The 22,628-nt window shown below is 35.4% G+C and overlaps 1 protein-coding gene across 48 annotated transcripts in view; it reads left to right on the plus strand.

Annotated features, from left to right (window-relative positions):
* Positions 1-22,628, plus strand: part of NRXN1 (neurexin 1) — a 1,070,775-nt gene that overhangs the window by 898,054 nt on the left and 150,093 nt on the right. For all 48 annotated transcript variants that reach the window (XM_070236361.1, XM_070236373.1, XM_070236351.1 and 45 more), the window contains one exon: positions 6,035-6,206. In XM_070236361.1, coding sequence (XP_070092462.1) covers positions 6,035-6,206 — 172 coding nt within the window. The remainder of the gene's footprint in view (positions 1-6,034; positions 6,207-22,628) is intronic.

The following is a 22,628-nucleotide window of genomic DNA, read 5'->3' on the forward strand; positions in this document are numbered from 1 at the left end:
GGACACAGGTGAAGTCACTCTGTTTTAGAAATCCCCTCCAACCTGTCAGGTTCCACTACCAATATTTGTTAGGTGTTTGATTGGGGGCACATTAGTTAAGCTCTCTGAGCAGATCGAGAAAATAGCACTTCCCTTTCTGGTCAGCTGGGAGTTTTAGGTAGACACATCGTGGATAGCTCCATGCCCGGCACCCAGTGGGCACTCTGGTCTATAGGGCCTGGAAAGAGAGACAGGAGAAAGAGGGATCATACCTTCTACGTTCCTGGATGTCTTTGGTATCCACTGTGTTACAGCTGTCCAAATGCTGACTTGCTCCTGCAGCACAGTTCGGGACTCCCTGAGAACCTTCCGAGCCCTCCCCCACAGTGCTCCTGTGCTCCTCCCTGCAGCTCCCTCAACTCTTCCGTCGGTGTCAATATTTGCATGCATGACTTACCTTCCCAAGTTGAAAACTTCGCAAAGGGCAGAGAACGCACTTTAAATGTTTGTATTGTCTACACACTTAGCACAATGCAGAATTCAACTTACATATTTGATTTTTATTTAGTAGCTGAATGATTAAAAAAATATTATTCAATGGGGAAATTGAGAGACAGGGTAGCAGAAACTTCTTTTTGAAATGGTGTGGGGTTTTTTTGGGGGGGGGCGCACTTTCAACTCAGTCCCAGGTTAAAATAACTAGACCAAAATAACTTCTTGACATTATGGATCATCTAGATTAGTAAACACAATCTCTACCAGCCAGTAGGACCTCAGAGTCACTCGTTCCGAAATGCATTTGGGTTAAATCAGCAATTACCAGAATCAGCGCATTTGTTTTGAGGTGAGAGAACAGGTGGCTCTCTGACACACTCTGCTGTGTTACTGACTCCTGCAACAGTGACTATAGCCCTAGAGTCCCCCTCGGGCCTTAAAACCTCTGTTCCTGGTGAGATTAGTCTCTGGAGGAGCAAAACATAACATTCAACCTGACTCCGATTTTAGTTGACACTGTAGGATTGGACCATGGGAGTTGTTCTGTATTCTGAAATTAGCACAAGCATGAATGCATTTGAAGACATTGTCAACTTCTGTCTAAAGTGGGGCCCTGGAGTATAGGACTGTTTCATCTTGTACAACAGAAGCTTATAGGCCATAAACAAGCCTCCTTGCTAATCTACAAGCCATCCTGGGTCGCACACTTGCTCATCTTGTTTGCTGATACTCTAAGAGTAGGGTAAACAAATAAACAAAAAACATAGAAGACAGTTTTTCATTTTTCACTGTTTTCTTGAACATTGTTGAGATAGATACTTCTACATAACAACCTCAGAGCAGAGGGGAAAAGCAGTGGACATATCTGCATGCCACATATGCAGGCTAATTATGTGTGTGTAATCTATCTATTTCATATGCACATAGATTGAAATGTATCTGCATCTGTAACATACAAACATACTGCATGAAGTATGCCTGCAATATTGAGTACACCATTAAATTTTTTTTTTAAAGATTGGCACCTGAGCTAACAATTGTTGCCAATCTTTTTTTTTTTTTTCTGCTTTATCGCCCCAAACCTCCCCTGTACATAGTTGTATATCTTAGTTGCAGGTCCCTCTAGTTGTGGCATGTGGGATGCCGCCGTGATGTAGCCTGACGAGGGGTGCCATGTCTGTGCCCAGGATCCGAACTGGCGAAACCCTGGGCCGTCGCAGTGGAGCGCGCGAACTTAACCACTCAGCCACGGGGCCAGCCCCAACCATTAAATCTTAAACTTGGTTAAAACAAATATTTTTCAAATGAATATGTGATTGCAGATGGAATTGAAAGGAGCATTAAACTAGAGTGCCACGTGCTAGAACTTTCAATTTCCTTCTCAGTGTCATCTTTCATGATGTTTCCTTTTAACTTGGTTTAATAATATAATCCTTATTCAGAAATGAGCTTTGGTGAAAAAAACCAATAATTACTTTTGTCACTATTTATTTAATGAATCCATGGAAAGACTTCATTAAATTATAAATGCTTTGTTACTGATATTCTCATAATAGATTTTTGAAATTATGGTGTGAGCCAGTTATCCATTTCAAGGAAGATACAACACTGAAAGATCAGTACATGTCCAGTGAAATTACTGCTGGTTTTGCTAATGCAATATTCATGAGAATTTGCCAGAGACAATCACATTTAATCCAAGAGAATAAGAATTTGAAATGAATTCTTTTAAATTGTAATTATCCATTGGCAAAAAGTTTAGCAAGTTTTATTGTTTGTATAATTCAAATGACTTGCTATCCTGTCAACATGGGAAGAATATGTTTTGAGAATATTTATAGTTTATGAATGGAATCATAAATATGGGTCTTCTAAGTATGATTGATATTAATTTTTTGTGGTTTGTATGCATTTTTAATTTATTTATCTTCAGTAAAAAAATTGAGCCTGTGGCTATTATTTATGCTTAAATTGTTTTTCAAGGACTTGATGCAACCTAGGGTGGGGTAAATAATGTCTGAATTTGGGTAGAATCTGTTGTTTGAGTCTACTTTGGTGGTATTCAGTTCTGTTCTAGCTGACTCTGGAGTTTGAATCTGTGAGAAATCAAAGACATTGGAAGTTGAAGGACCAAATCAACATATCCAGGGAAAGATGGGCATCATTTAAAAGTCAGAAGCTCTCCAAGCATCACCAGCCATCATTGTTTCTTAGTAGTTTGTTTTACTACATTGTAAGAAATGAATCGCTGCAAAATCTGGGGATTTCCATACCCTAGAAAGTCAGCATTTTACATTTCATATTGCAGAAAAATTTAGGAATAAAGTAAAGAGACTTTTTTCAGAGTTTGGTGCCTTTTGTATCTTTAACATCATAATACATACGTTCACAGAACTTGAATCTCCTAAATGGTTTGAACACTGATGAAAACAGACTATTCTAGCCTTCATATCAGAACAAGTAGGAAACACTAAGAATTTCTTTCAGACTCTGAGGGGCATTTTTGGAGGGCATTTTGCTGGGTTCTTTAGTGCTCTTAACTACATCTTTGGAATTTCTTTACCTGCAATTCGCTTGAGGTGGGTAAATGCACCTCCTTCAGATGGTCATTTAGGATTCCCACCTCAGTCCCTAGGCACCCATCACTGCAACTCCAGGTTCTTTCTGTTTACTTGTCTTAACCACTCACCACCCCTCCCAATGGTGGCCCTCTTGGACAGGCTACAACACAACTCTATGCTGGCTCTCTAACCCGTAGCCCATGGATAATGCTCACATGTCCCATGTTCTAACAAACTCTGATGCACAGGTGGCCCCTGATGCAGTAACATCTCTTTGCTCTGCCAGTAGAGCATCAGCCAGCTACAGTGTCTCCCCTTGAAGATTCCCCAGTCAAGAGTCAAATCCCGGGCAAGAGCAAATGGGGTTGCTGACTATCCCAACCACTACCACCAAGTTCCAGGAGACAAGTATCAAACTTTCTGAGATGTTCCATTGAAGTCCCTGTCCCCTGCACTTGAGATAAGTGAAGCCTTCCTCCTTAGAGGTACATGCAAATCCCGTCACACCCCAATTCTCTCCAAAAATCCTCTTTTCATTGTCAATCTTCTCTTGGCCTTTCTTGCCTCTTTAAAGGGCTGGAAATAGGTAATTAATTCAGGGTCCCAAAAGCAGTTTTCAGTGCTCTCCTTTGTAAGTCTGGCTTAGGCAATCTTGTACCTCATTTTGTAAATTGGAAATAGCAATCTGTTTCTTGGCTTATTATCATCTCAAGATTGCAGCTGAAACTGAGACAAAAAAAGTCCATTTTAACATCCTATAATATCCACATATCAGTTGTGTACTGTCCTCTATCAAATTATTTTAAGCAAACGTTGATATGTATATCAATATGTACAATCTGCAAAGCACAATATGGGGATTATGGGATGCTCCTACTCAAGCAGGAAAACTAAAACAGGTAGCAAAGAACAACTAGATTTATCAAATCTGCTAACTGCAGTTATAGGATTGCCCAAAATTCAGTCTAGTTTAATGATTAGTAGCACAAACTCTGTAGCCAGACTGCCTGGGTTTAAATCACAGCTTTTCTCCTTCTAACTGTGTGACCTTAGCCAGGTTATTCAATCACTCTGTGCTTTAGTTTCTTCATCTGTCAAATGGAGATAAAATAGTACCTCTCTCAAGGGAGTCTTATGAGAAATGCCAGAGTTAGTATTTGTAAAATGCTTAAAACACTATAAAGCTGTTTGTTAAATAAATATAATGAACCTCTTAAATGAGGGGGGGGGTTATATCATGCGTGTATTTATATATATATATCACATTAAATAATTTACTGAAAATGAACAAAGATGAATTCTACCAAAAAGAGGAAATGATGAGCACTCATGCAAAAGATTGTGCTAAAAAATAATGTCTAAAACAAAGGCTCCACAGGCCTTTGGATAAAATTTTAGTTTTTATTGGAATTCTGCTGTTTATTACCTGAATCATTCTACAAAAACCTGAAATGACTTACAATGGAGTATATTTAAAAGTAAGGATCATGAGAAATACGGTAGAAGATAAAAATAGATCCAAGGGAGAACAGTGTAGCAGAAGTCTATGCAGCTGGTAAAATTGTCTTACTCAATTTGACTTTCAGTTTCCTAACAAACAGTCAAAAAGAAAATATGACTTTAAATCATGCTGTCCATCAAGCCTAAAACAAATCAAAACCAAAAAATTTAAAAACTATACTAACCTATTACAATAAAGAGGTCCTTAAGAGGCAATAAGAACCAAGAAAGAGAAAAACAGAAACCTGTAAGATGTCTACATCAAGGGGACAATGAGCAATATCCCGAATAAAATCTTCAAATCCTTCCCTTCAATTAATGCAGTTTTATAAAAGATTATCTTATAATAGCTCTCAATGTAAATTGATGCCATCCTCTTGCTGCCTAGTTCAGTGATGAGAATCCCATAAGAGGTCAAGAGGATATGGTCCAAATCTTCAGGTTTCTGATATTCTGATTTAAAATGTCTATAGGAATGGATGGACTGTATGTCCTTTAAACCCTTCTTCCCGCATGTTGTTCCTTTCAACTGAGGTTTGATGAAAGGTGAGCTGCAGACAGTTTGAGGTTATGTAGTCTGGCAAGGGCCTGCAGTGCAGGCATTCTGTGCTACTGATTAAGGGCAAATCCACGTGCTTTAAAAATCAACTAAGCTCATGGTAGAGTTGACAGTCCTGCTGTTAGAGAATGCGCTGGCAGAGGACATAGCACATAATTCTCTTTGCTGCCTTGTTATTATAAAATTCTACAGTTAACAGCAACAAACTCTGTACTTAGAATGATTTGTAATTTTAGATAACCATATCTTAACTTCACTTTAGCTTAGATATAAACTATGAATGTGGGAAGTGAATTCTAGTTCTAGTACCTCTCTGTTAAGTTATGTGATCTTGAACAAGTCATTGCGCTTTCCTGTGTCATAATGTCATCATCTCTAAAATGAAGAAGTTGAATAAATTTCAGGCTCTTAGCATTGGATGACTTTTTTTGTGAATATGACTAAGAAACTACACTGTTAAATGCCTATCTTTGTGTCCATAGCCTTTAGAATGATTTTCTATATTGTGCGCATTTGTCAGTTGGGTCTAAATAGACTTCATTGCTCTGATTTCACCAGTTATTAAAGGAGAGAATTTCAAGCCTCATTTTTCTTGTGAAATATAACGAGTGGATTAAGGAGCTATGTTAAAGGATAGGAAAGCATGTCCCTTCACACAGACAGCTGTGCACCTTGTCTGTGACAACCTCTGGGAAGAAGGCAGCTCAATTCTCTAGAAAGTATATCTTTTGGAATATCAATTATCCATGAATGAGATGCTTCAGATTTACCCAAATGTCGAGAATCTTGCTTCCACTACATGAGTTTTTCAGAAGTAAAATTGGAGAAAGCAGCTGTTGTCTGAAGCATGTTCTTGAACAACACCCTGTATGTAATTCTTATTAAATGCTGACTAACCAGTACAACTTCATACAATCTTTTTTCCCCTCCTCCTTTCCAGCACCAAGGAAAAATTGGAGTTAAATTTAATGTTGGGACAGATGACATCGCCATCGAAGAGTCCAATGCAATCATTAACGATGGGAAATACCATGTAGTCCGTTTCACGAGGAGTGGTGGCAATGCCACATTACAGGTGGACAGCTGGCCAGTGATCGAGCGCTACCCTGCAGGTAAGCCAGTGAATGTGTATCTGGGGGAGATTTTGTGAAAAACAAACTGGAAAACAAAGCACTGATTTGCGTCCGTTTCACCAAATTGTGGGTTTTCTGAGAAACCATCAAGTGTTTATTGGACTTTAGAGTCATGAATGTAATGCTGTCCTAACCTGTTCTTGATACAGTGTACAAATGGCATTTTATAGAACTTGAAGGCACACTTTATTGTTTGCAAAATTGAGGACATCAGTGAAACCAGAAAAATGCACACAGAAAAGACACAGCATGTCAAAGCTCTTTTTACTGGATCTTTGCATTTGAACAAAGGAAAGGCTTTGTCAAAAGTAACAAAGTTAAAATTTAAAACTAGGGGAGGGAATATTACAACATCTTTCTCTAAAAGAGAATAGGACCGGATGATTCCTTTGATGGTGATGCGTAGCTGAAACTCATGAAAGGTGCAGGAAGGCCAAGGAACAAAAATACTGTAAATCAGCAGTTATAAGAACATTTGCATAAATGAAGTTTGTTTTCACTGTCATATAACCATGGGGTTTCACAAGGATTCTGTGACACTAGTATTACTCATTTCAAGTCTATAAAATGAATGTCAAGTTATTATTGATAAAATAAAAATTATCTTGTTCATTATTAATGAGCTTTGTCAGTACTATGTTATTGAAACAAAGGCAGTAGATTAGAAACTTAAACCAGTGTTAGTTGTGTCCATTCTCAATTTAAAAAAACATATTATTTTAAAGTAAAATACAAATTAAAAGTATAAATGTATTTTACTGCAATTATTGTCCTCTCTATATTTTGGTATGAAAGAGCTTACTAAAACATTAGTCTTATTTCTCTCTGTTCCCCTTTAAGATACAACTGTTTTTTTGTACAGCAGATTTGTAGTATAATATAGAGTATAAAAATAAGTTTTCATTTTGCATAATAAAAATGATTCCCAAAATCTATATATAAACCCCTCTATTACAAGTATTTTTTTTCTTGGAAGAAATAATTTGAGGAAATAACTAACTTATTTAACAAAGATCAATTTTCCTTAGTGCTGAGTCACAATTATGGAATGAAATGTCTGTGATGCCCTTGTGGACCCTTTCTGATTTATAAAATTCTGCATTTTCAAGCATCATTTCAAACCTATTCAGTAAACCTGGTGCTTTGCAAATATTTGCTGAATTACATGTAATAAGAAAACTGTTCTATGACAAAATTCACAAGCAAGCACATTAATACTATGTCCAGTGCCTATTATAATACTGGCAAACCGTAGAAACTCAATAAATATTTGCTGAATTGATGTCCTGGAAATTATCCTGGTTTTACACTACAATTACAAGAACGTACACCTTCTGTTACCATCTATGATAAAATGAAGGAAGGGCCAATCTGGAAGGAAAGTAACTGACACAGGGATGCAATGTTACCTAGCCCCTGGTGATCTCTTATTGTGTTTACTGAAATATGAGTAGAAATGTATTTTTTAGAGTAACTACAACCTCAGTGGAATTACGGAAAATTAAATGGGTGAATTTTCTAAAATACAGATTAACCAATACCTATTTACTGAGAGGAAGTCATTGCATTGGACACCATGAAGGATGTAAAGTAGGACGAGGTTTAGGCCCTGTCCCTGGGATGCTGCCATCTGTGAATAGTGGACCTGAACATGTAAAACGGTAAATTCCGTTACAGTAACAGTGGGGCAGTTTCTTCTGGAAGCCTGGCTTTGTTTCACCAGTTAATTCTTTGAAATTATCTTAATTTAGTAACTTTTTACTCTCCCCACACTTTCCATTTGGTATCTTTAAGAGCTCTGTCCTAGATAATGTTAATGGTGACCTATGAGGGGAGAGAAGTCTCACTCTCAAGTTAGTTTGGAAAGTTCTGGGTTAAACCAAGTTAAAAATATCTATACTTGGACTTTATTACATAAATATTCATAATGCATCTCTAAAAGAGAAATATAGTATGCATTTCCCAAGCATAGGTAATCAGAACCTAGTTGTCTAATGCATTAAGGCATTTGGGTAAATATTTTGCATTTAAAATTTTCTATGCCTCACTATTTTAACATATTTTATCTGATTAATAATCCTTTAATTGTGCACATACCAGATACTATGTACTAGGTATACTTCTTAAAAAACATAGTCTCTGTCTTCTTGTGGCATGCTAATGTGCAATTTGAGTACTAGTAGCTGAGATTGGGGCAGTATTAATTGTCAATGAAAATTTGTATATTTTTTCTACACTAATATTTTTTAACACATGTAATGTCTTGTTTACTCATTAAGTGGATGCTCAGTATAAGAAACAATATAAAATATATTCAAGAATCAGAAGCTGGCAATGTCATGATAATGAAGGAGCAAATCTTTAGAAAAGTTATTTTAGCTGCAACCTTTTATATTTAGTCAAAGATTCTAAGTGCCCTTTCACCAAAAAAGCATTTTAGATAATATTAATAGATCAAGAATGGTAAAAGTTGCAATTATTCTGAAGGGTACAAGCAAGGGGAAAACACAGAGTCTGCCCTCAAGAAAATAAGAGCGCTTGTGAGAGATTTCTATATATACATATAAAAAGTTAGTGATCAATATGCAAAGAACTCAGGGGAGTCGCCATTGTTGTCATCAAGTATTTTATTAATCATCTGCTCTGTGTACGTTTCAGCATGATGCTGAGGTAGGAAATAAGCCACAAAAATTTCAAAACCTTTTCCTCTTGAGGCATCATCCACAACAATGCCGTGAAGGCTGAATACAAATTTAAAAGTACGTCTTCTAGGTTAAAGGTTTTAGAACAAAATGATTTTATGTATGAGTTCAATATAAATGTCTAGTATATCATTTTTATATTGACTTGTGGTATGACTATTTTTATTTTAAAAGTTTTTCTTGCTATTATTCATTAGAAAAACAGCTGGACTAATGCTTTTACCACCAAATCTTATAATCAGAGAAGCGGGAACCAATAGGCTATATGTGGTTCCTTTCAAAGTGCCTGCACTGCAAAATATAGGTAATAAGGACTGAAATTAGTAATTAAGCACAGCACTTAACCTTCCATTATAGGGCTTTGTGGTAAGTGCTTTTATATGAAGCAATCCATCTGGTAGCGACACTATACCTTTAATGAAAAGCACCTAAAGCATTGACCAGAGGTATTACCCTATAATTGTCAGGAAAGCTTTGATAGAGAAACTAATTAGTAGAGGTAGATTTTATGCTCTTTTGGAGTGTATGAAATATTCCTGTAACTCAACAATTCACATTTTAGAATAAATATTGAATTTTCTGAATAGTAGACTCAGTTTCTATGATTTTCTGTGCATAGAGCAAAGTATAGAAATAATATTTTCAAACCATTTGAAGTTGAGAAAGCCATTTCTTGGTGCTTATCAGTTAAAGATCTAGAATATAATGCATCATTAATCTCTTATTTGTCCTTGTCCCTAATTACAGTTATGTAGCAAAATTTTCTCTCTCAACAAAAATAAACTTCCTCTTTTCATAATGTTAATCCACAAAACCTAACATCATTTTACTTGCCCAGACTAAAGATTGGTCTAGATAAATCACAGTGATCTTTGAGAATAAATCTTTGAACTCATTTGTCTACCATGGTGTGCCCAAAAGGTGTCCTTTATATTCGTCACAAGGTCAAATATTCATTTTATTCTCATTAAGTGAACACATCAAATCAATAAATATTTAAAGGATGTGTCCTGTGTTAAGAGAACATTATTAGGCCTACCCTCTGGCTACAGAGACAAGTAAAAACTGTTCAAGATTAAAAATACAATATATGAGAAAATATAAAAATTATCATCTCATATTTGGCTAATTTCTGAATAAGACTTACAAAAATAGACTTCAAAGAAGAGTCCATTTTGGAGTGAGCGGTCTAGTAAGACCATGAAAAAAAGGAGGAAACTTTCACTTGGGTCCTAAAAGGCTAGATTTTTACTTGGAGGATAGCATGCATTCATTTTAGTGGGATTAGCAGGAAGGAATTCAGACAGAAAATATTTAGAGAACTATTAAACAGTCCAGGTGTCAAAAGACAAAGGGCTAAAATAGGATGTTAGAAAATAAAGAGGATAAATGCAGACTACACTGTAAGACCTGGTGAACAATTGAATAAAAGGGGTGTCATTCCCACTTTTTGGTTTCTTTCTCTCTCTTTCTTTTTAACCATCAATTACTCAAAGTTCTAATGCTACAATGTGTCACCAAACTACACTAGGTACCAATGAAATGGAAACCTGTGGTAGAAATGAAGAGACCTCAAAGACATGGTTATTGCTTGCTAAGAATTTAGTCTGTTTGGGAGACCAGAAAGATTCAGCAAACCTACCAATGTAATTAAATTGTAACTTCAAAATTAGTAATACGGAGTTTAATTGCTTTAGAGTATAAAGAAGGGAGAAAATGATGGTCTGGAGTGGTGTAATAAAGTAGGAATGGGAAGATTTGAAAGAAAGAGGAGTAGCTCAAGGAAAGACTTCATAGAGATGGTGTAAATACTTTTTGCATGACCATTCAGTTTGGCTCAAAGATCTTAGAGATGTTATCGCTAAATCTTGACTTTGTTTTCATATTTGAAAGGCTGGTAAAATATTTCAGGGCTCAGGAAAGTCCTATTGATGATTGCCCTTTAAATTCTATATACTTAGTTTAGATTAACTGATAGATTGATTTTTAATTCAAGTCATTAATAAATATATTGACTATCTATTTGAGCCATTCCATTATTTAGAGTGTCCTATTTGGTACTAAGTGTCCGCTGGTTTGATGATTTTGATGATTTTATTTATCTTTAACCTAATTTTTATTAGATACGATGTAATTGAGAAAATCTACCTCGCTTATAATAATAGCATTTGAAAGAGGGCAGGAACTTCAAAGATCTATTCCATCTCCATCTCCTTCCTTTTTCAACCAATAAAATGAAACCTTGCAGAGGCTTATTGATGTGATGAAGAGCATTATGCTAGTTCAGTGGTAGAATCAAAACTATACTTAGGAACTCTTGTCTCTTGGCTCTGTGTACCTTCCTTTCTACTGTCTGGGAGACAGAAGCCAACATGAAGAGAGATCATTAGATGCAGCCTTCACCATAGCGAGATATGCTCTTCGTGACTAATGTTATGACTTACATGATTGGTTATAGCTGCGTATGTTAGTCCACGTCACAGTCTACTACTGCTGACCCGCACAGACACATTTACACACAAAACTATCTAATGAGTTTTAAAAGATAATAACACATGGAATAAAAATAATTTTCTTACAAAAGCTGTAGTTATTACTAAATTTTTGAATCAATAATACTCGTTAGTAAGCACTGATTATTTTTGGGCCTCCCTTTAAAAACTTTATTTGAAAATTAAGTAAACCATTATGAATCATTACTATTTTACTGTTCCTGCAGCTCTCACACTTCAGGCTGGCATGCTTTCAAATTTTATTCATTTATTCATTTATATTTATTTCTCAGTGACGTCCTTTGAAACTTAGTTAAGTTTCAGCAGCCAGAAGAGGAGTGGATCATTAGAAGATTCAGGTATTAGAATCTGTAAGGATTATTTGAGAGAAAAACTATCTTAATAGAAGACTTGCCCCATGTCTTGGTTAAATGTATAGATATGGGAAATGTTTGGCTGAATTTCGTTTCCCTCCTACAAAGATAAGACAGTGGAAATATAACTCTCTTGTGGAAACTAACAAACCGTACAGAAGATTTGAATCATTTTTTAAATAAATTACCAATTTTTGGTAGAGCCCAACAAAATACATGATAATCAGGACTTGGCACATAGTAGGGTACTTAATAAATAACTGTTGAATAAATCCAGTTTGCTCATTCAACTTCTATGTTAAAACATTGTCTTTTGCTGGTGGTTTTTAGCCAAAATATGCTTGTGTGCATGGTTGAATATTTATTTGAATATATAAATGTTAGGCTTCTGTTTGACGTAGTTAAATGATTACTAACTTAAATTTTCCAAAGTAATGCTTATATACTATGAGAAATCTGAAACCTCAAATACTGTAGCTATGGTAGAGCTAGTTGCTAAAACTCTTGACTTATCCTGTGTTAATTATCTTCTTTCATGGTGCTCAGTTTTTCTGGGACTTTGGGAGCTTTTCTTAATGTTGAAGCATAATGAACTTTTTATTGAGCTGTATATTAAATACTTCTGCCTAAAATGCATAGCTTCAGAGAAATTGTATCCAAGGGGAAGGAAAGAAATAATATAGTCTCAGACTTCTCACTCATTCTTATATATTCTCCATGACCTGGATTTTTTTAATATCAAAGAGTTCTTACAGTTATTGTAAGACAACCGTGTTAGGATTCTTAATTTTCTGGCAAAAGGAAGAGAAAGTTTCTCCAATGGTTTGGTGGACTTTGGTATCATTTAGATTACAGAGGCTGGCAAACATAGATAATATAGATATTCCCCAAGAGGTTATTTTTCACAGTACAACAAAAAGCAAAGAGATTGTATCAACAAGACTGAAGGGATCCATTCTTTAAATCAAAGTCTTGTAGATTGACTGTAGGTTGCCTTTTTTGTTTTATTCTTGATCTGTATTTATGGGAATGTTTTTCATTCTCCATCTCAGAAAACCTGCCAGTTTGACCTATCAATGACTTCCATGAAGTTATCTTCCACTGGAGGCTAAAATATCTGCATGTCTTCAGTATTCTGTCCTATAGCACTTGGACTAGATTCTTACAAGGCCAAATTAATCATTGTCTATAAGACAGATAATTCTGAAAGCTCAGTTCAACCCTAGTCCATTTCTTTCTGTTTTCAGAATATGCTCATTCTTTACTTGAATAACTGATTTTTTTTTAGATTAAGTGCTTATTATTTTAAATGCTTATTGCTGATAAAACTGAAATAATTTGAAAAATGAGTTTCTTTAAATATGTATTAGGTATCTACCATTTGAATACCATGGTGAATGATACAGAGACATGTAAATCAAGGCTCTTCCTGCCCCTATTTCTTCTACTATTTTTTACTTCTTATTTAAGTTGGTCTAATTTGCAACTGAGCTAACAGGATAGGGGTGACTTGGTAATTCCATCAGAAACCAAGAGCCCAATAAAGTAGTATGGCAACCTGTGGGTTCCCTGTGTATTTGAAGCTGAACTTAAATTCAAAAGCACATTGAAAGAATCAAACATATTTTGAAACATTTAACAAATAATAAATTTGTTTTATTTCCAAAGCATAATTTATAATCACATTCTAGTTTTTTCCTTTGATACTGAAATTTAAAGAAAATGTGCTTTTCTGCCAGTATTCAATCACCTTTTTCTTCCTGTGACAAATTCCTGGATTCTGTCACTTAGAAACTAACAAATCAAATCAAAGTAAGAAATTTTTGTTGATTATTGCTCTGTTTGAGGAATTTTGCTAAGTATATTATATCTTATATTGTAATATACAAATAGCATCCCTTCTTTGTGATTTCCAGGTTTCCTCCTTATCTTCTCGTTCCCTATTATTGTTTACAATGTACATTTGTTTGTGATTTGTATTTTTATCATAATAAAAGGATGTGTTGATCCCACTCCTGAAAAATACTCATTTTAAATACCAAATGGCATTATCATACTTTTAAGTAAGTATAGCCAAAAGTATGAGTAATCGGGTTGAAGGACTTTTCTCCAAAGATACTGATGTTCACATTAATGAATCTACCTACTCGTTACAAACAATGAGTTACTCATGTCAGATACAAAAAATTAGTTTCCACTATAAATGCAAAATTTAGTTTTTAGGAGGTAAGGTGGAAAATCATTTTAAGAAGTTGCTAAATATTGAAGGTCAGAGAAGTTACATTTTTAAGGATATTAGACTTTCAGGAAAGTTCAAATGGCTTTAGCAAATGTTTGGTTGATTTTGATAAGAATTATAGTTTTGTAACAGTGTGTTTATAACTTGATTATTGTCCAAGAGTATCTTTCTTGTATCATGTAGTTTAGAATTACCTGAGCTCAATGGAAGATGTTATGTTGTCATCTCAGTGAGGGGCCTTACCCTTAATTCTTTCTCAAACACTCTGACCCCCTATTTTCTCAAGGACTTTTTATTAAATTGTCCAGGAATATTTATATGTTTTTATGATAAATACAAATAACAATTAGTATTTTGGGGTGTGATTAAGCAATTTAGAAAATTCTACTACGTGTGTTTTCCCTTTAAGCTTTTTTTCAGGGGGAGGGAAGATAAGGCCTTAGCTAACATTTCCTACCAATCCTCCTCTTTTTTGCTGAGGAAGACTGGCCCTGAGCTAACATTCATGCCCATCTTCCTCCACTTTATATGTGGGATGCCTGCCACAGCATGCCTTGCCAAGCAGTGCATGGGTCCTCACCCGGGATCCGAACCAGCAAACCCGGGGCAGCCGAAGCAGAACACGTGAACTTAACAACTGCACCACCAGGCCAGCCTCTCCCTCTTGGCTTTTAATATCAGCATTTGAATGCCAACTATGAGCAAGGCTCATGCTTTTCCTACTGTTTCCTTTTGTTCATCATCTACCTACTTTCTTATCTTATAAACTCAGGAATAAGTTGGTATTAAAGGTCACTTTACTTCTAGTAAATAATGACAGTGTGTTCAAGAGGTAGCAGAATAGTGAAAAGGTCGAAATTCCATATGCTGATGTCGAGGCCCTATATGAAGTACAAAATTAGGTAACTATCTTCAGTTTGAGAAATTAATCTAGATCAATTTTTCTTAACCTCGTTTGAATCTCCGCCTCTATAAGAATCTGATAAAGTAAAACATCTTATCTTTAGACAAATACATAACATCTGCATGTACACACAATGTTATGCATATGATTTTTAGGGGTTCTGCCTCAAAATCCTTATGGCCCATTTACCAAGGATTCAGAACCTCTGCTCTGGGTGATCTTGAGGATGTCGAGACTTTGGAGGAAAAAATAAAGTCTGTTTAATGAACATGTGAGGAGGAACCTCCCCCTACCCAAATGAAGCATGCTTCCAAGGAAATGTAGCTGCCCTTTATTAACCTTCTAATAATCATAACCTTCTAACCACTGATGTAGCCCTCTGGGTGTAGTCTCTGCTAGCTCAGATAAAAATTTTTTTTCTTTAATAGAACAAGCCCAACTTTTATACTTCCAATTTAGAAAAATTGTTCTCTCAAATATGATTATAAGAATGTCATTATCCTTCCAATAAATGTATTTTGAGCCCTGATACTATGCTTGATATGATTCCAGCATTAGTGCATTGCATAATAAATATCTTTAAAACCAAAATGCGTGGTTTGAGGGTCTCATTTGGACAGATCTATTGGTAAATCACCTGAGGATTGTGAAGTGTGATAGTGAAATAACAGTGTCCAATATCTTTGAGACAAAAATGACTATTAATCTGACATCTTTGGAAAGTATTACTTTTCATTATGATGAGAACAAGTTATTAAAGCCCTTTGTATGACTAGAGGAAACTTTAGAACTCATGGAGGAGAACAATTTCTCTCTTTTTCTCCCCTTACCAGATAATTTCTCACCTTCTTCTCCCCATTATTTCCTTAATCTTTTTAGTTTATTCTCTTATATATGTACTTAACTCATTCCAGGAAAATACTGACAATCCATTCCTTCCTTTCCACAAAAAAATAAATCCTTAACATCGAAAATGTTATAACTAAGTTAGGAGAATATAGGAAAATATATATTCAAGGATCTATGTTATAAAGTATCTCAAATATGAAAAACCAAATACATTCTGGGTACTATCCAAAGTTCATAATTTAAAAAAAATCCATCAAGGGCAAAAGTTGACAAACTTATACTAGAAAAGGCCAAACAGTAAATATTTTCAGCCTTTGGGCCACATGATCTTTGCCACCTTTGACCCATAGGCCACAATTTATTGACCCCTGATATAGACATGACATGAAAGTATGACAGAAGGGCACAGGAACCAATCTGAAAGAGCTCCTATTGGCCAGAACTGGAGCAATCTGAGCAACAGTAAAATAGAGATATCATTAGATTATACCCAAATAGTAAAATAAATATCCATAAGCATATACTGATGTTAATAAGTAATTGAATTACTAGATTAGACAGATAAATAGATATGTGGAGGAGCAGGGGCAGCTCTTTCTTACAGAAGAATTCCAATTAACAAATGTACAAAGACAAAGGAAATAGAAAATCAGCATTAGAACTCCAAAGTAATAATTGTTGAGGGCAAGATTCACCAATAAATGCTAAAATTAGTGGTTAAAAGTTTGAGGAGAGACAAGTAATTTGTGTAATCTAAAAACATCTCTTGCAAGAAGACTATAGAAACTTTCCACAGAGAAGCTCAGCAGAACACCTTAACTAAATGATCAAGTTAAATGTCACCAGTAGTAAGAACTGTTGGCTTCATGCATCTCCTGAAACGAGGCACTGAGAAAGCCACTTCATTTCTTTGGCATTCTTGGTATTCTCGACACAAATTCATGCCTCAATTTAATCATGACCAACCCAAATTGAGGGACGGTCTACAAAATAACCGAACAGTACTCTATACAAGTGTCAATTACATGAATGAAAAAGAAAACCAGATCTGAGGGGACTAAGGAGATAGGACAAGTAAATCCAATGCAGGAGTCGGGATTGGATCCTGTTACAGAAAGAGGACATCAGTTAAAAACTAGTAAAACTGAATGAAGTCTATACTTTAGTTAATAGTATAGGACCAATATTAACTTCTAGGTTTTGACAATTGTCCAATGGTTATTTAAGATGTTAACAGTGGGGGAAACTGGATGAAAGATATATGGAAATCTCGTGACTATCTTTCACAACTTTTCTGTAAGTTGAGATTTTTTAAAAATACATTTAAAAATGATTTCCATCTAAAAATACCTTTTACTCAATTCTATATGTTATAACATTATTTCAGAAAATAATATTTTAAACAGTAAAACTTTGTATCTTTGTGGAACTGGTAAGTCAGATGTAAGTGTTGTTAATAAATTATGAATATGTTATAAGTTAAAATGTTCACATGGTTATTAGAAAAGTACATTTATTCCTAAGGACTATAAACCTAATTTCTGTAATAATCCAAAGGTATAACCTAATCTAATATTTTAGTTAGTTCTTAATTAAGACAGAATGGCATAATAAATATGAAAAGCTTTTGAAGTATGAAGGCTTTAAATAGGCCACCTATTAAAATTTAAGTTATGATGATGAATATTTTCTGTCAAATTTAGCCTCATGGGTTGAATGTTTCTCAAAGAAAGGCTTTCATCTTAAGCATTTTAAAGTCTGTTTTGTTTTTAGCCTTTTGAATTTGACTGCACTAAAAAACAGCTGAGGTTCCCACCCACCCCCTAGAAATTTGAGACTAACTTTCTTCATGTTAAGTATTATTGAAGTAATTTGTCATCCTGGGCATATTTTCTATGCTAGTGACCCGAATACTTAAAATGTCCCTTGAGAATCCAAAAGAGAATATATCTACCATAAGTCTGTCTAGATATAACCATATGCATTTCCAATGAAGTATTTTAGCTGGATTTATGAGATCTAAAACTGGACCGAATAGAGGAACATTTAGCTTCATTTTTCTAGAGAGTGTCAACTAATTGATAACATGCCATAATAATTTTTCAGGGTCACCTTTGCTGGAACATTTTAAAGTCCAAATAGAGTCTTCAGTTCTATCATTCATTATTTTTATTGCCTAGTTTGGCAGAAAAGTTGGATGAGAGTGTATGTTCTAGTTAGAGGAGAAACAAACAGAAAACAGCTTTTTTAAATTGCTTTGCTGAAAAGAGAGGCAAGAGGGTCACAATCAAAGTAGGAAACTGAACAGGGGATAATTAGTTGAGGCCTGTGCTTTATAGAAGTGGAGTTCAAATAGAAGGTTAACCATTAGATTGACTCAATAAGGAAGTTGGTGTTGCACAAGGATGGGAGTAAAGAGGGAACAGAACTCACCCCAAATCCAGACATTCACGGAGCCCATTTAAATTCCTGCCTCCTGTAGGATCTAGTATCAGCAACAGTGAGTTAGTCCTTCTATGCTAAGTGCTCTGTACTAGGAACTGTGGTAGTTGTTTTACACACATTTTCTCAGTAACACACAAAATCTATAAGGCAGCTTATATTATCTCCTTTTGATAGATGAGTAAACACAGAGATTAGGTTACTTGCCAAAGTCAATCATCCCAAAGCTTGCTCCAGTGAAGTATTATGCAATGTTGCCTACACTCTTTATTCTTACTCCTTCTAAGGAAAAAAATAAAAGTTTGTTCTTGGTCACCACCAGATTGCACATGGCGAAATTTTTCTTGTGCTGAGGTCCTGATACCAATGGTTATTGCTTCTGTTCAGATCTCTGAGGATGATTCAAGGGTCCCTTGGGATTTGTAGCTTGCTCATTATGATGCGCTCTCCCTCTGCTGGTTTTGCTTTTCTTTTCTTTTCTGGTTATTGTTTATCTAGATGCAGAAATAAGTGCCAAATCCAACTTGTATACCCCTCTTAACCACTAAATATACGGGAAATATAGACCACACATCAAATGACCAAACTTCAGACATATACTGCAGACTTAACACAAGAGTAAAGGTGGGATAGTGTGGAGGTTAAGAGAGAAGACTCAGGAGTCAGATTGTCTGGGTTCAAATCTTTGTTACAACACTTTGTAGATGTTTGACCTTCCACCGAGTTCTTTAATCTCTTTATACTTCAGTTCTCTGATCTGTAAAATGGGTTAATGATACTATTTACCTCACAGGGTTGTTTGAAGTTTCCATGAGTTATTAGTTTCAAAATACTTAGTAATTGGTAAAAACCTGGTAAATAATAAATGTTAGTTCCACTATCATGGATCAAAGGAGTTTTGTTTTGCAATCCTGCAACTGCAATAGGCACTAACCTCCCCATATTAGTGTGTATTTCCTTCTGGGAACAAATGTATTCTGTCTTGGCTGTCAGACTTGGGTTCACACACATGGAGATAAACCTTTCCAGAAACTTCTGACATGTAATTGCCCCACTCCCTTCTGCCCCCCAAACCCATTCTGAGCCAGAACACTACAGAGGCATCACTAGGAAGGATGCACTTCAGGTCAAGTGAGTGGCACAGAAAATATGTTCTGTATAAATTTAGAGAAAAGAGCAGTGTATGGAGATCGGGGAAGGCTTCATGGAGGACTGGAACGTGGGCTGGGTGCTGGGGAATCCTTTGAATTTTAATAAGTGAGCATTAGGGAGACCATGTCTAGTGGTGGACAGGCCACTACCTATAGTTATGCAGCTTAGGTAACTGTATGCACTGCACCAACATCCCATCAGAGGGGCTGAGTGGAAGCTGGAATCCAGTCTGTGCTTGGGTCAACAAGCTGTGTGCCCTGGTACAGCAGATGTCTCCTGAAGAAAGAGTTCTCTCTTCCTTCTCATCAAGTACCTTGGCTTGTCAAACCTTATGTCTGGGCTCTAACCATCAGGGGAGTCTCTTTTTTCAATTCCTCACGATGGTGCCCTATAATTAGGAGACCATAAAATTATCATTCAAATAGCCACAATTCTGAGAGAGAAAAGAAGCAATATTAATAGTTACTCCTAAATAACAGGTTCATACCAGCACTATCCCGGGAGATTCAGAACATATTTTTCACTATAAGCTGCCTGGCAGTACTCAGACTATTGCTTGTCTTTTACCTGGAGAAAGTAGAGTCAGCCTAAGTTTGTCATTGTATTAGGTGACGAGTTTATTCCTGCTCAGGTGGGGAAGCTGAAGATATTGATTAAAAAAACACTCTGAGCTGAACTTAGAAAAATAATTCTAACCAGATTTGAAATCTTTATTTTTTTGTAAACCTTCTAAAAATATTTTAAAATATCAGTACATCCTCAGTCACTCATAAATCTTGTGCTTAATTTCCTCTTTTGCTAAACCAAGTTACGTATATCTTAAATTGTTTCTTTTTGGATCCAAATAGTTTTGTTTTGTTTTACTTTCTGCTTAAAGATATTTTTCTCAAGTATTCATTTCATTCTCAATTAGAAAACAAAGGGAAAAGGTAAGCAACTAGAAATCAAAAGAAAGCATCAGAAAATGGATGAAATTCTTTAAAGTAGTAACAGCAGACCTAAGTCTTAGACCTATCCATTTCTTTCACTCATTAAGATCTAATTATACCTTAAGGCCCAGATGGAGGGCAGATACTCTTTTATTCCATCAATGAGCATTCATTAAGACCCACTTCATGCTTGTCTGTGGTGTGCTAAACCTGATCGGGAACACAAGGAAGAAAAAACACTGTCTTTGTCCTACAAGAGTTTCAGGTATAACTTGGGAGGAAAGATAAATCAGTTAGTGAAGTATGAATTTTATGGGAAACACAAGATTACATAGCACAAAGTATAAATACAGAGCTGGAAGAGATATGAAGTAAAGAGGACAAGAGCATGTTTGTTCTTAAAAGAACAAAAGTCTGAGCCTGGTCTGGATGGTACAAATGGACACATAATGGTGACAATAAGCCCATTTCAGGCAAGAAAGAGAATGAACCCAGGAACAGAAAGGTGGTTACAGATTCCAAAAATGGTCTTGCTCTCTGTGATGGGTTATTTATTTATCATATTTATTTAACAATCCTAGTAATTAAAACTGAGAGAGTAATTAAGGAAGGAGCATCGGAACTACTTTGTTCCAGAATTTGTGGGTTTCTAAGAGATATCTATACTATGACAGGAGAATATTTTCTCTGGGAGTTTCAAGATGCTTCTAGAGTTGACAACGTTACATTGGTTTCCAGTTTGAGTTCCGCTGGGCTCTCAAGAGAAGTTGAGCACGGTTTCTGAGTCTATGATGATAAAGTGAAACAGCAGTACCCACCTGCACAAAACTCAGGTAATTCATGCTGGTGGTATATGCCTGTTAAATTATAGTAAATTCTGAATGACTAGGTAATGATGAGCACAACTGAGTTTCATTTCTACAAAGATATATATTCCTGATTACAACTAAATTCTAACTCTAAGTTATAGCTCCCCAAACCATCTTATCCTCTTAAATTCTTAACTTGTGTTATTGAATAACATAATTCACCTTGTTACCTACATATATCAAAATCTTTCTCATTATCCCATCAAAGCAGTTACTAAGTCCAATAGTAGGCACTAGTTTTCACTAACTCTTTCTTTAAAAGTTCCAAGTTTCCACCATTTGTTGTTTGTGCTGGCTTTATTCTAGTGATATAAGGCCTTTATCACGATTGGGCTTCTTTTCCTGTTATCAACTGTAAACTATCTATATTCCTTTTCAGTCTCCATTATTTTAATCTATTTGATGTACAGCTAAGATGTTTATCTTTCTAAAATTACTCTTATCATACCTTTTCCTGCCTCTAAATTCTTCAGTGGCTCCCCAAAATGGACTATATAAGGGATAGAATTTGTATGGATGAAGAGAGAAGTACAGTAGTGTTCAATGCCCTTATTTCAGGTCAGATGTTTTACATTTTAGAATCTTATTTTTCAGATTTTAATTTTTTGTTTCTACACGCATAGAAATTTTTTGAAAATCTGATTTTCCTGATTTACACTTTTCTAAATATTATGTTATCAATTTCTTGCCCTTGCAATAGGAAATCTAGGATTACAGGTGTTTATTATTTTTACCATATTTGTCATTTCAATTTCATACTTCAAACTTTACTGCTATTTGTCTTGAATATACCTAAAAGCCATTAACTTGGAAAACTAAATGTAATGATTAATGCACTTAAAGTATTTCAATGTGTAGCCAAACCAAAACAAATCAAAAGAAGAAGGTCTGTTGTATTTGCCCATAATGTGTGATGATGTTCTTTCTTTACTTTTCCATTTCCTTTAAAAAGGAAATAACGTGAACAAGAGTAGTTTTATGAGATAATTTACTTCCACTTTTAATGAGCTGTGGTAACTTTCCAACTCTCTTCTAATTCTGTAGAGCTCAAGAGACCGATTTGTCAAGGTTATCAAACTCATCCTTCATCAGTTGGCAATTGGGCCAGATTCTAGCTAAAGTGTTTTTCATTCCTACAGGTCTGTGATTCTATGTAATCTATAAAAGCAATAGTTGCCATCATAAATTTAACACTGACTATGTACCAGAAGCTATTCCCAAGGTGCTTTACATGCATTACATCTTTTAAAAGTAATCTCATAAATTATCCCCATTTTACAGATGCGGTGACACTTGGAAAGATTCAGTAACGTGCCCTTGAGCGCATTACTGAGACTTGAACCTGGGATTTTCTGACTCCCATAAAATCAAATAGACTTAATTATCTTTTTCCATAAGTCTTAATAGTCTTATGGAAAATAAAGATTTCACAAATTTCAAACTGGAAAC

The sequence above is a fragment of the Equus caballus genome, chromosome 15 (genome assembly GCF_041296265.1).
Source record: "Equus caballus isolate H_3958 breed thoroughbred chromosome 15, TB-T2T, whole genome shotgun sequence".
NCBI lineage: Eukaryota > Metazoa > Chordata > Mammalia > Perissodactyla > Equidae > Equus > Equus caballus.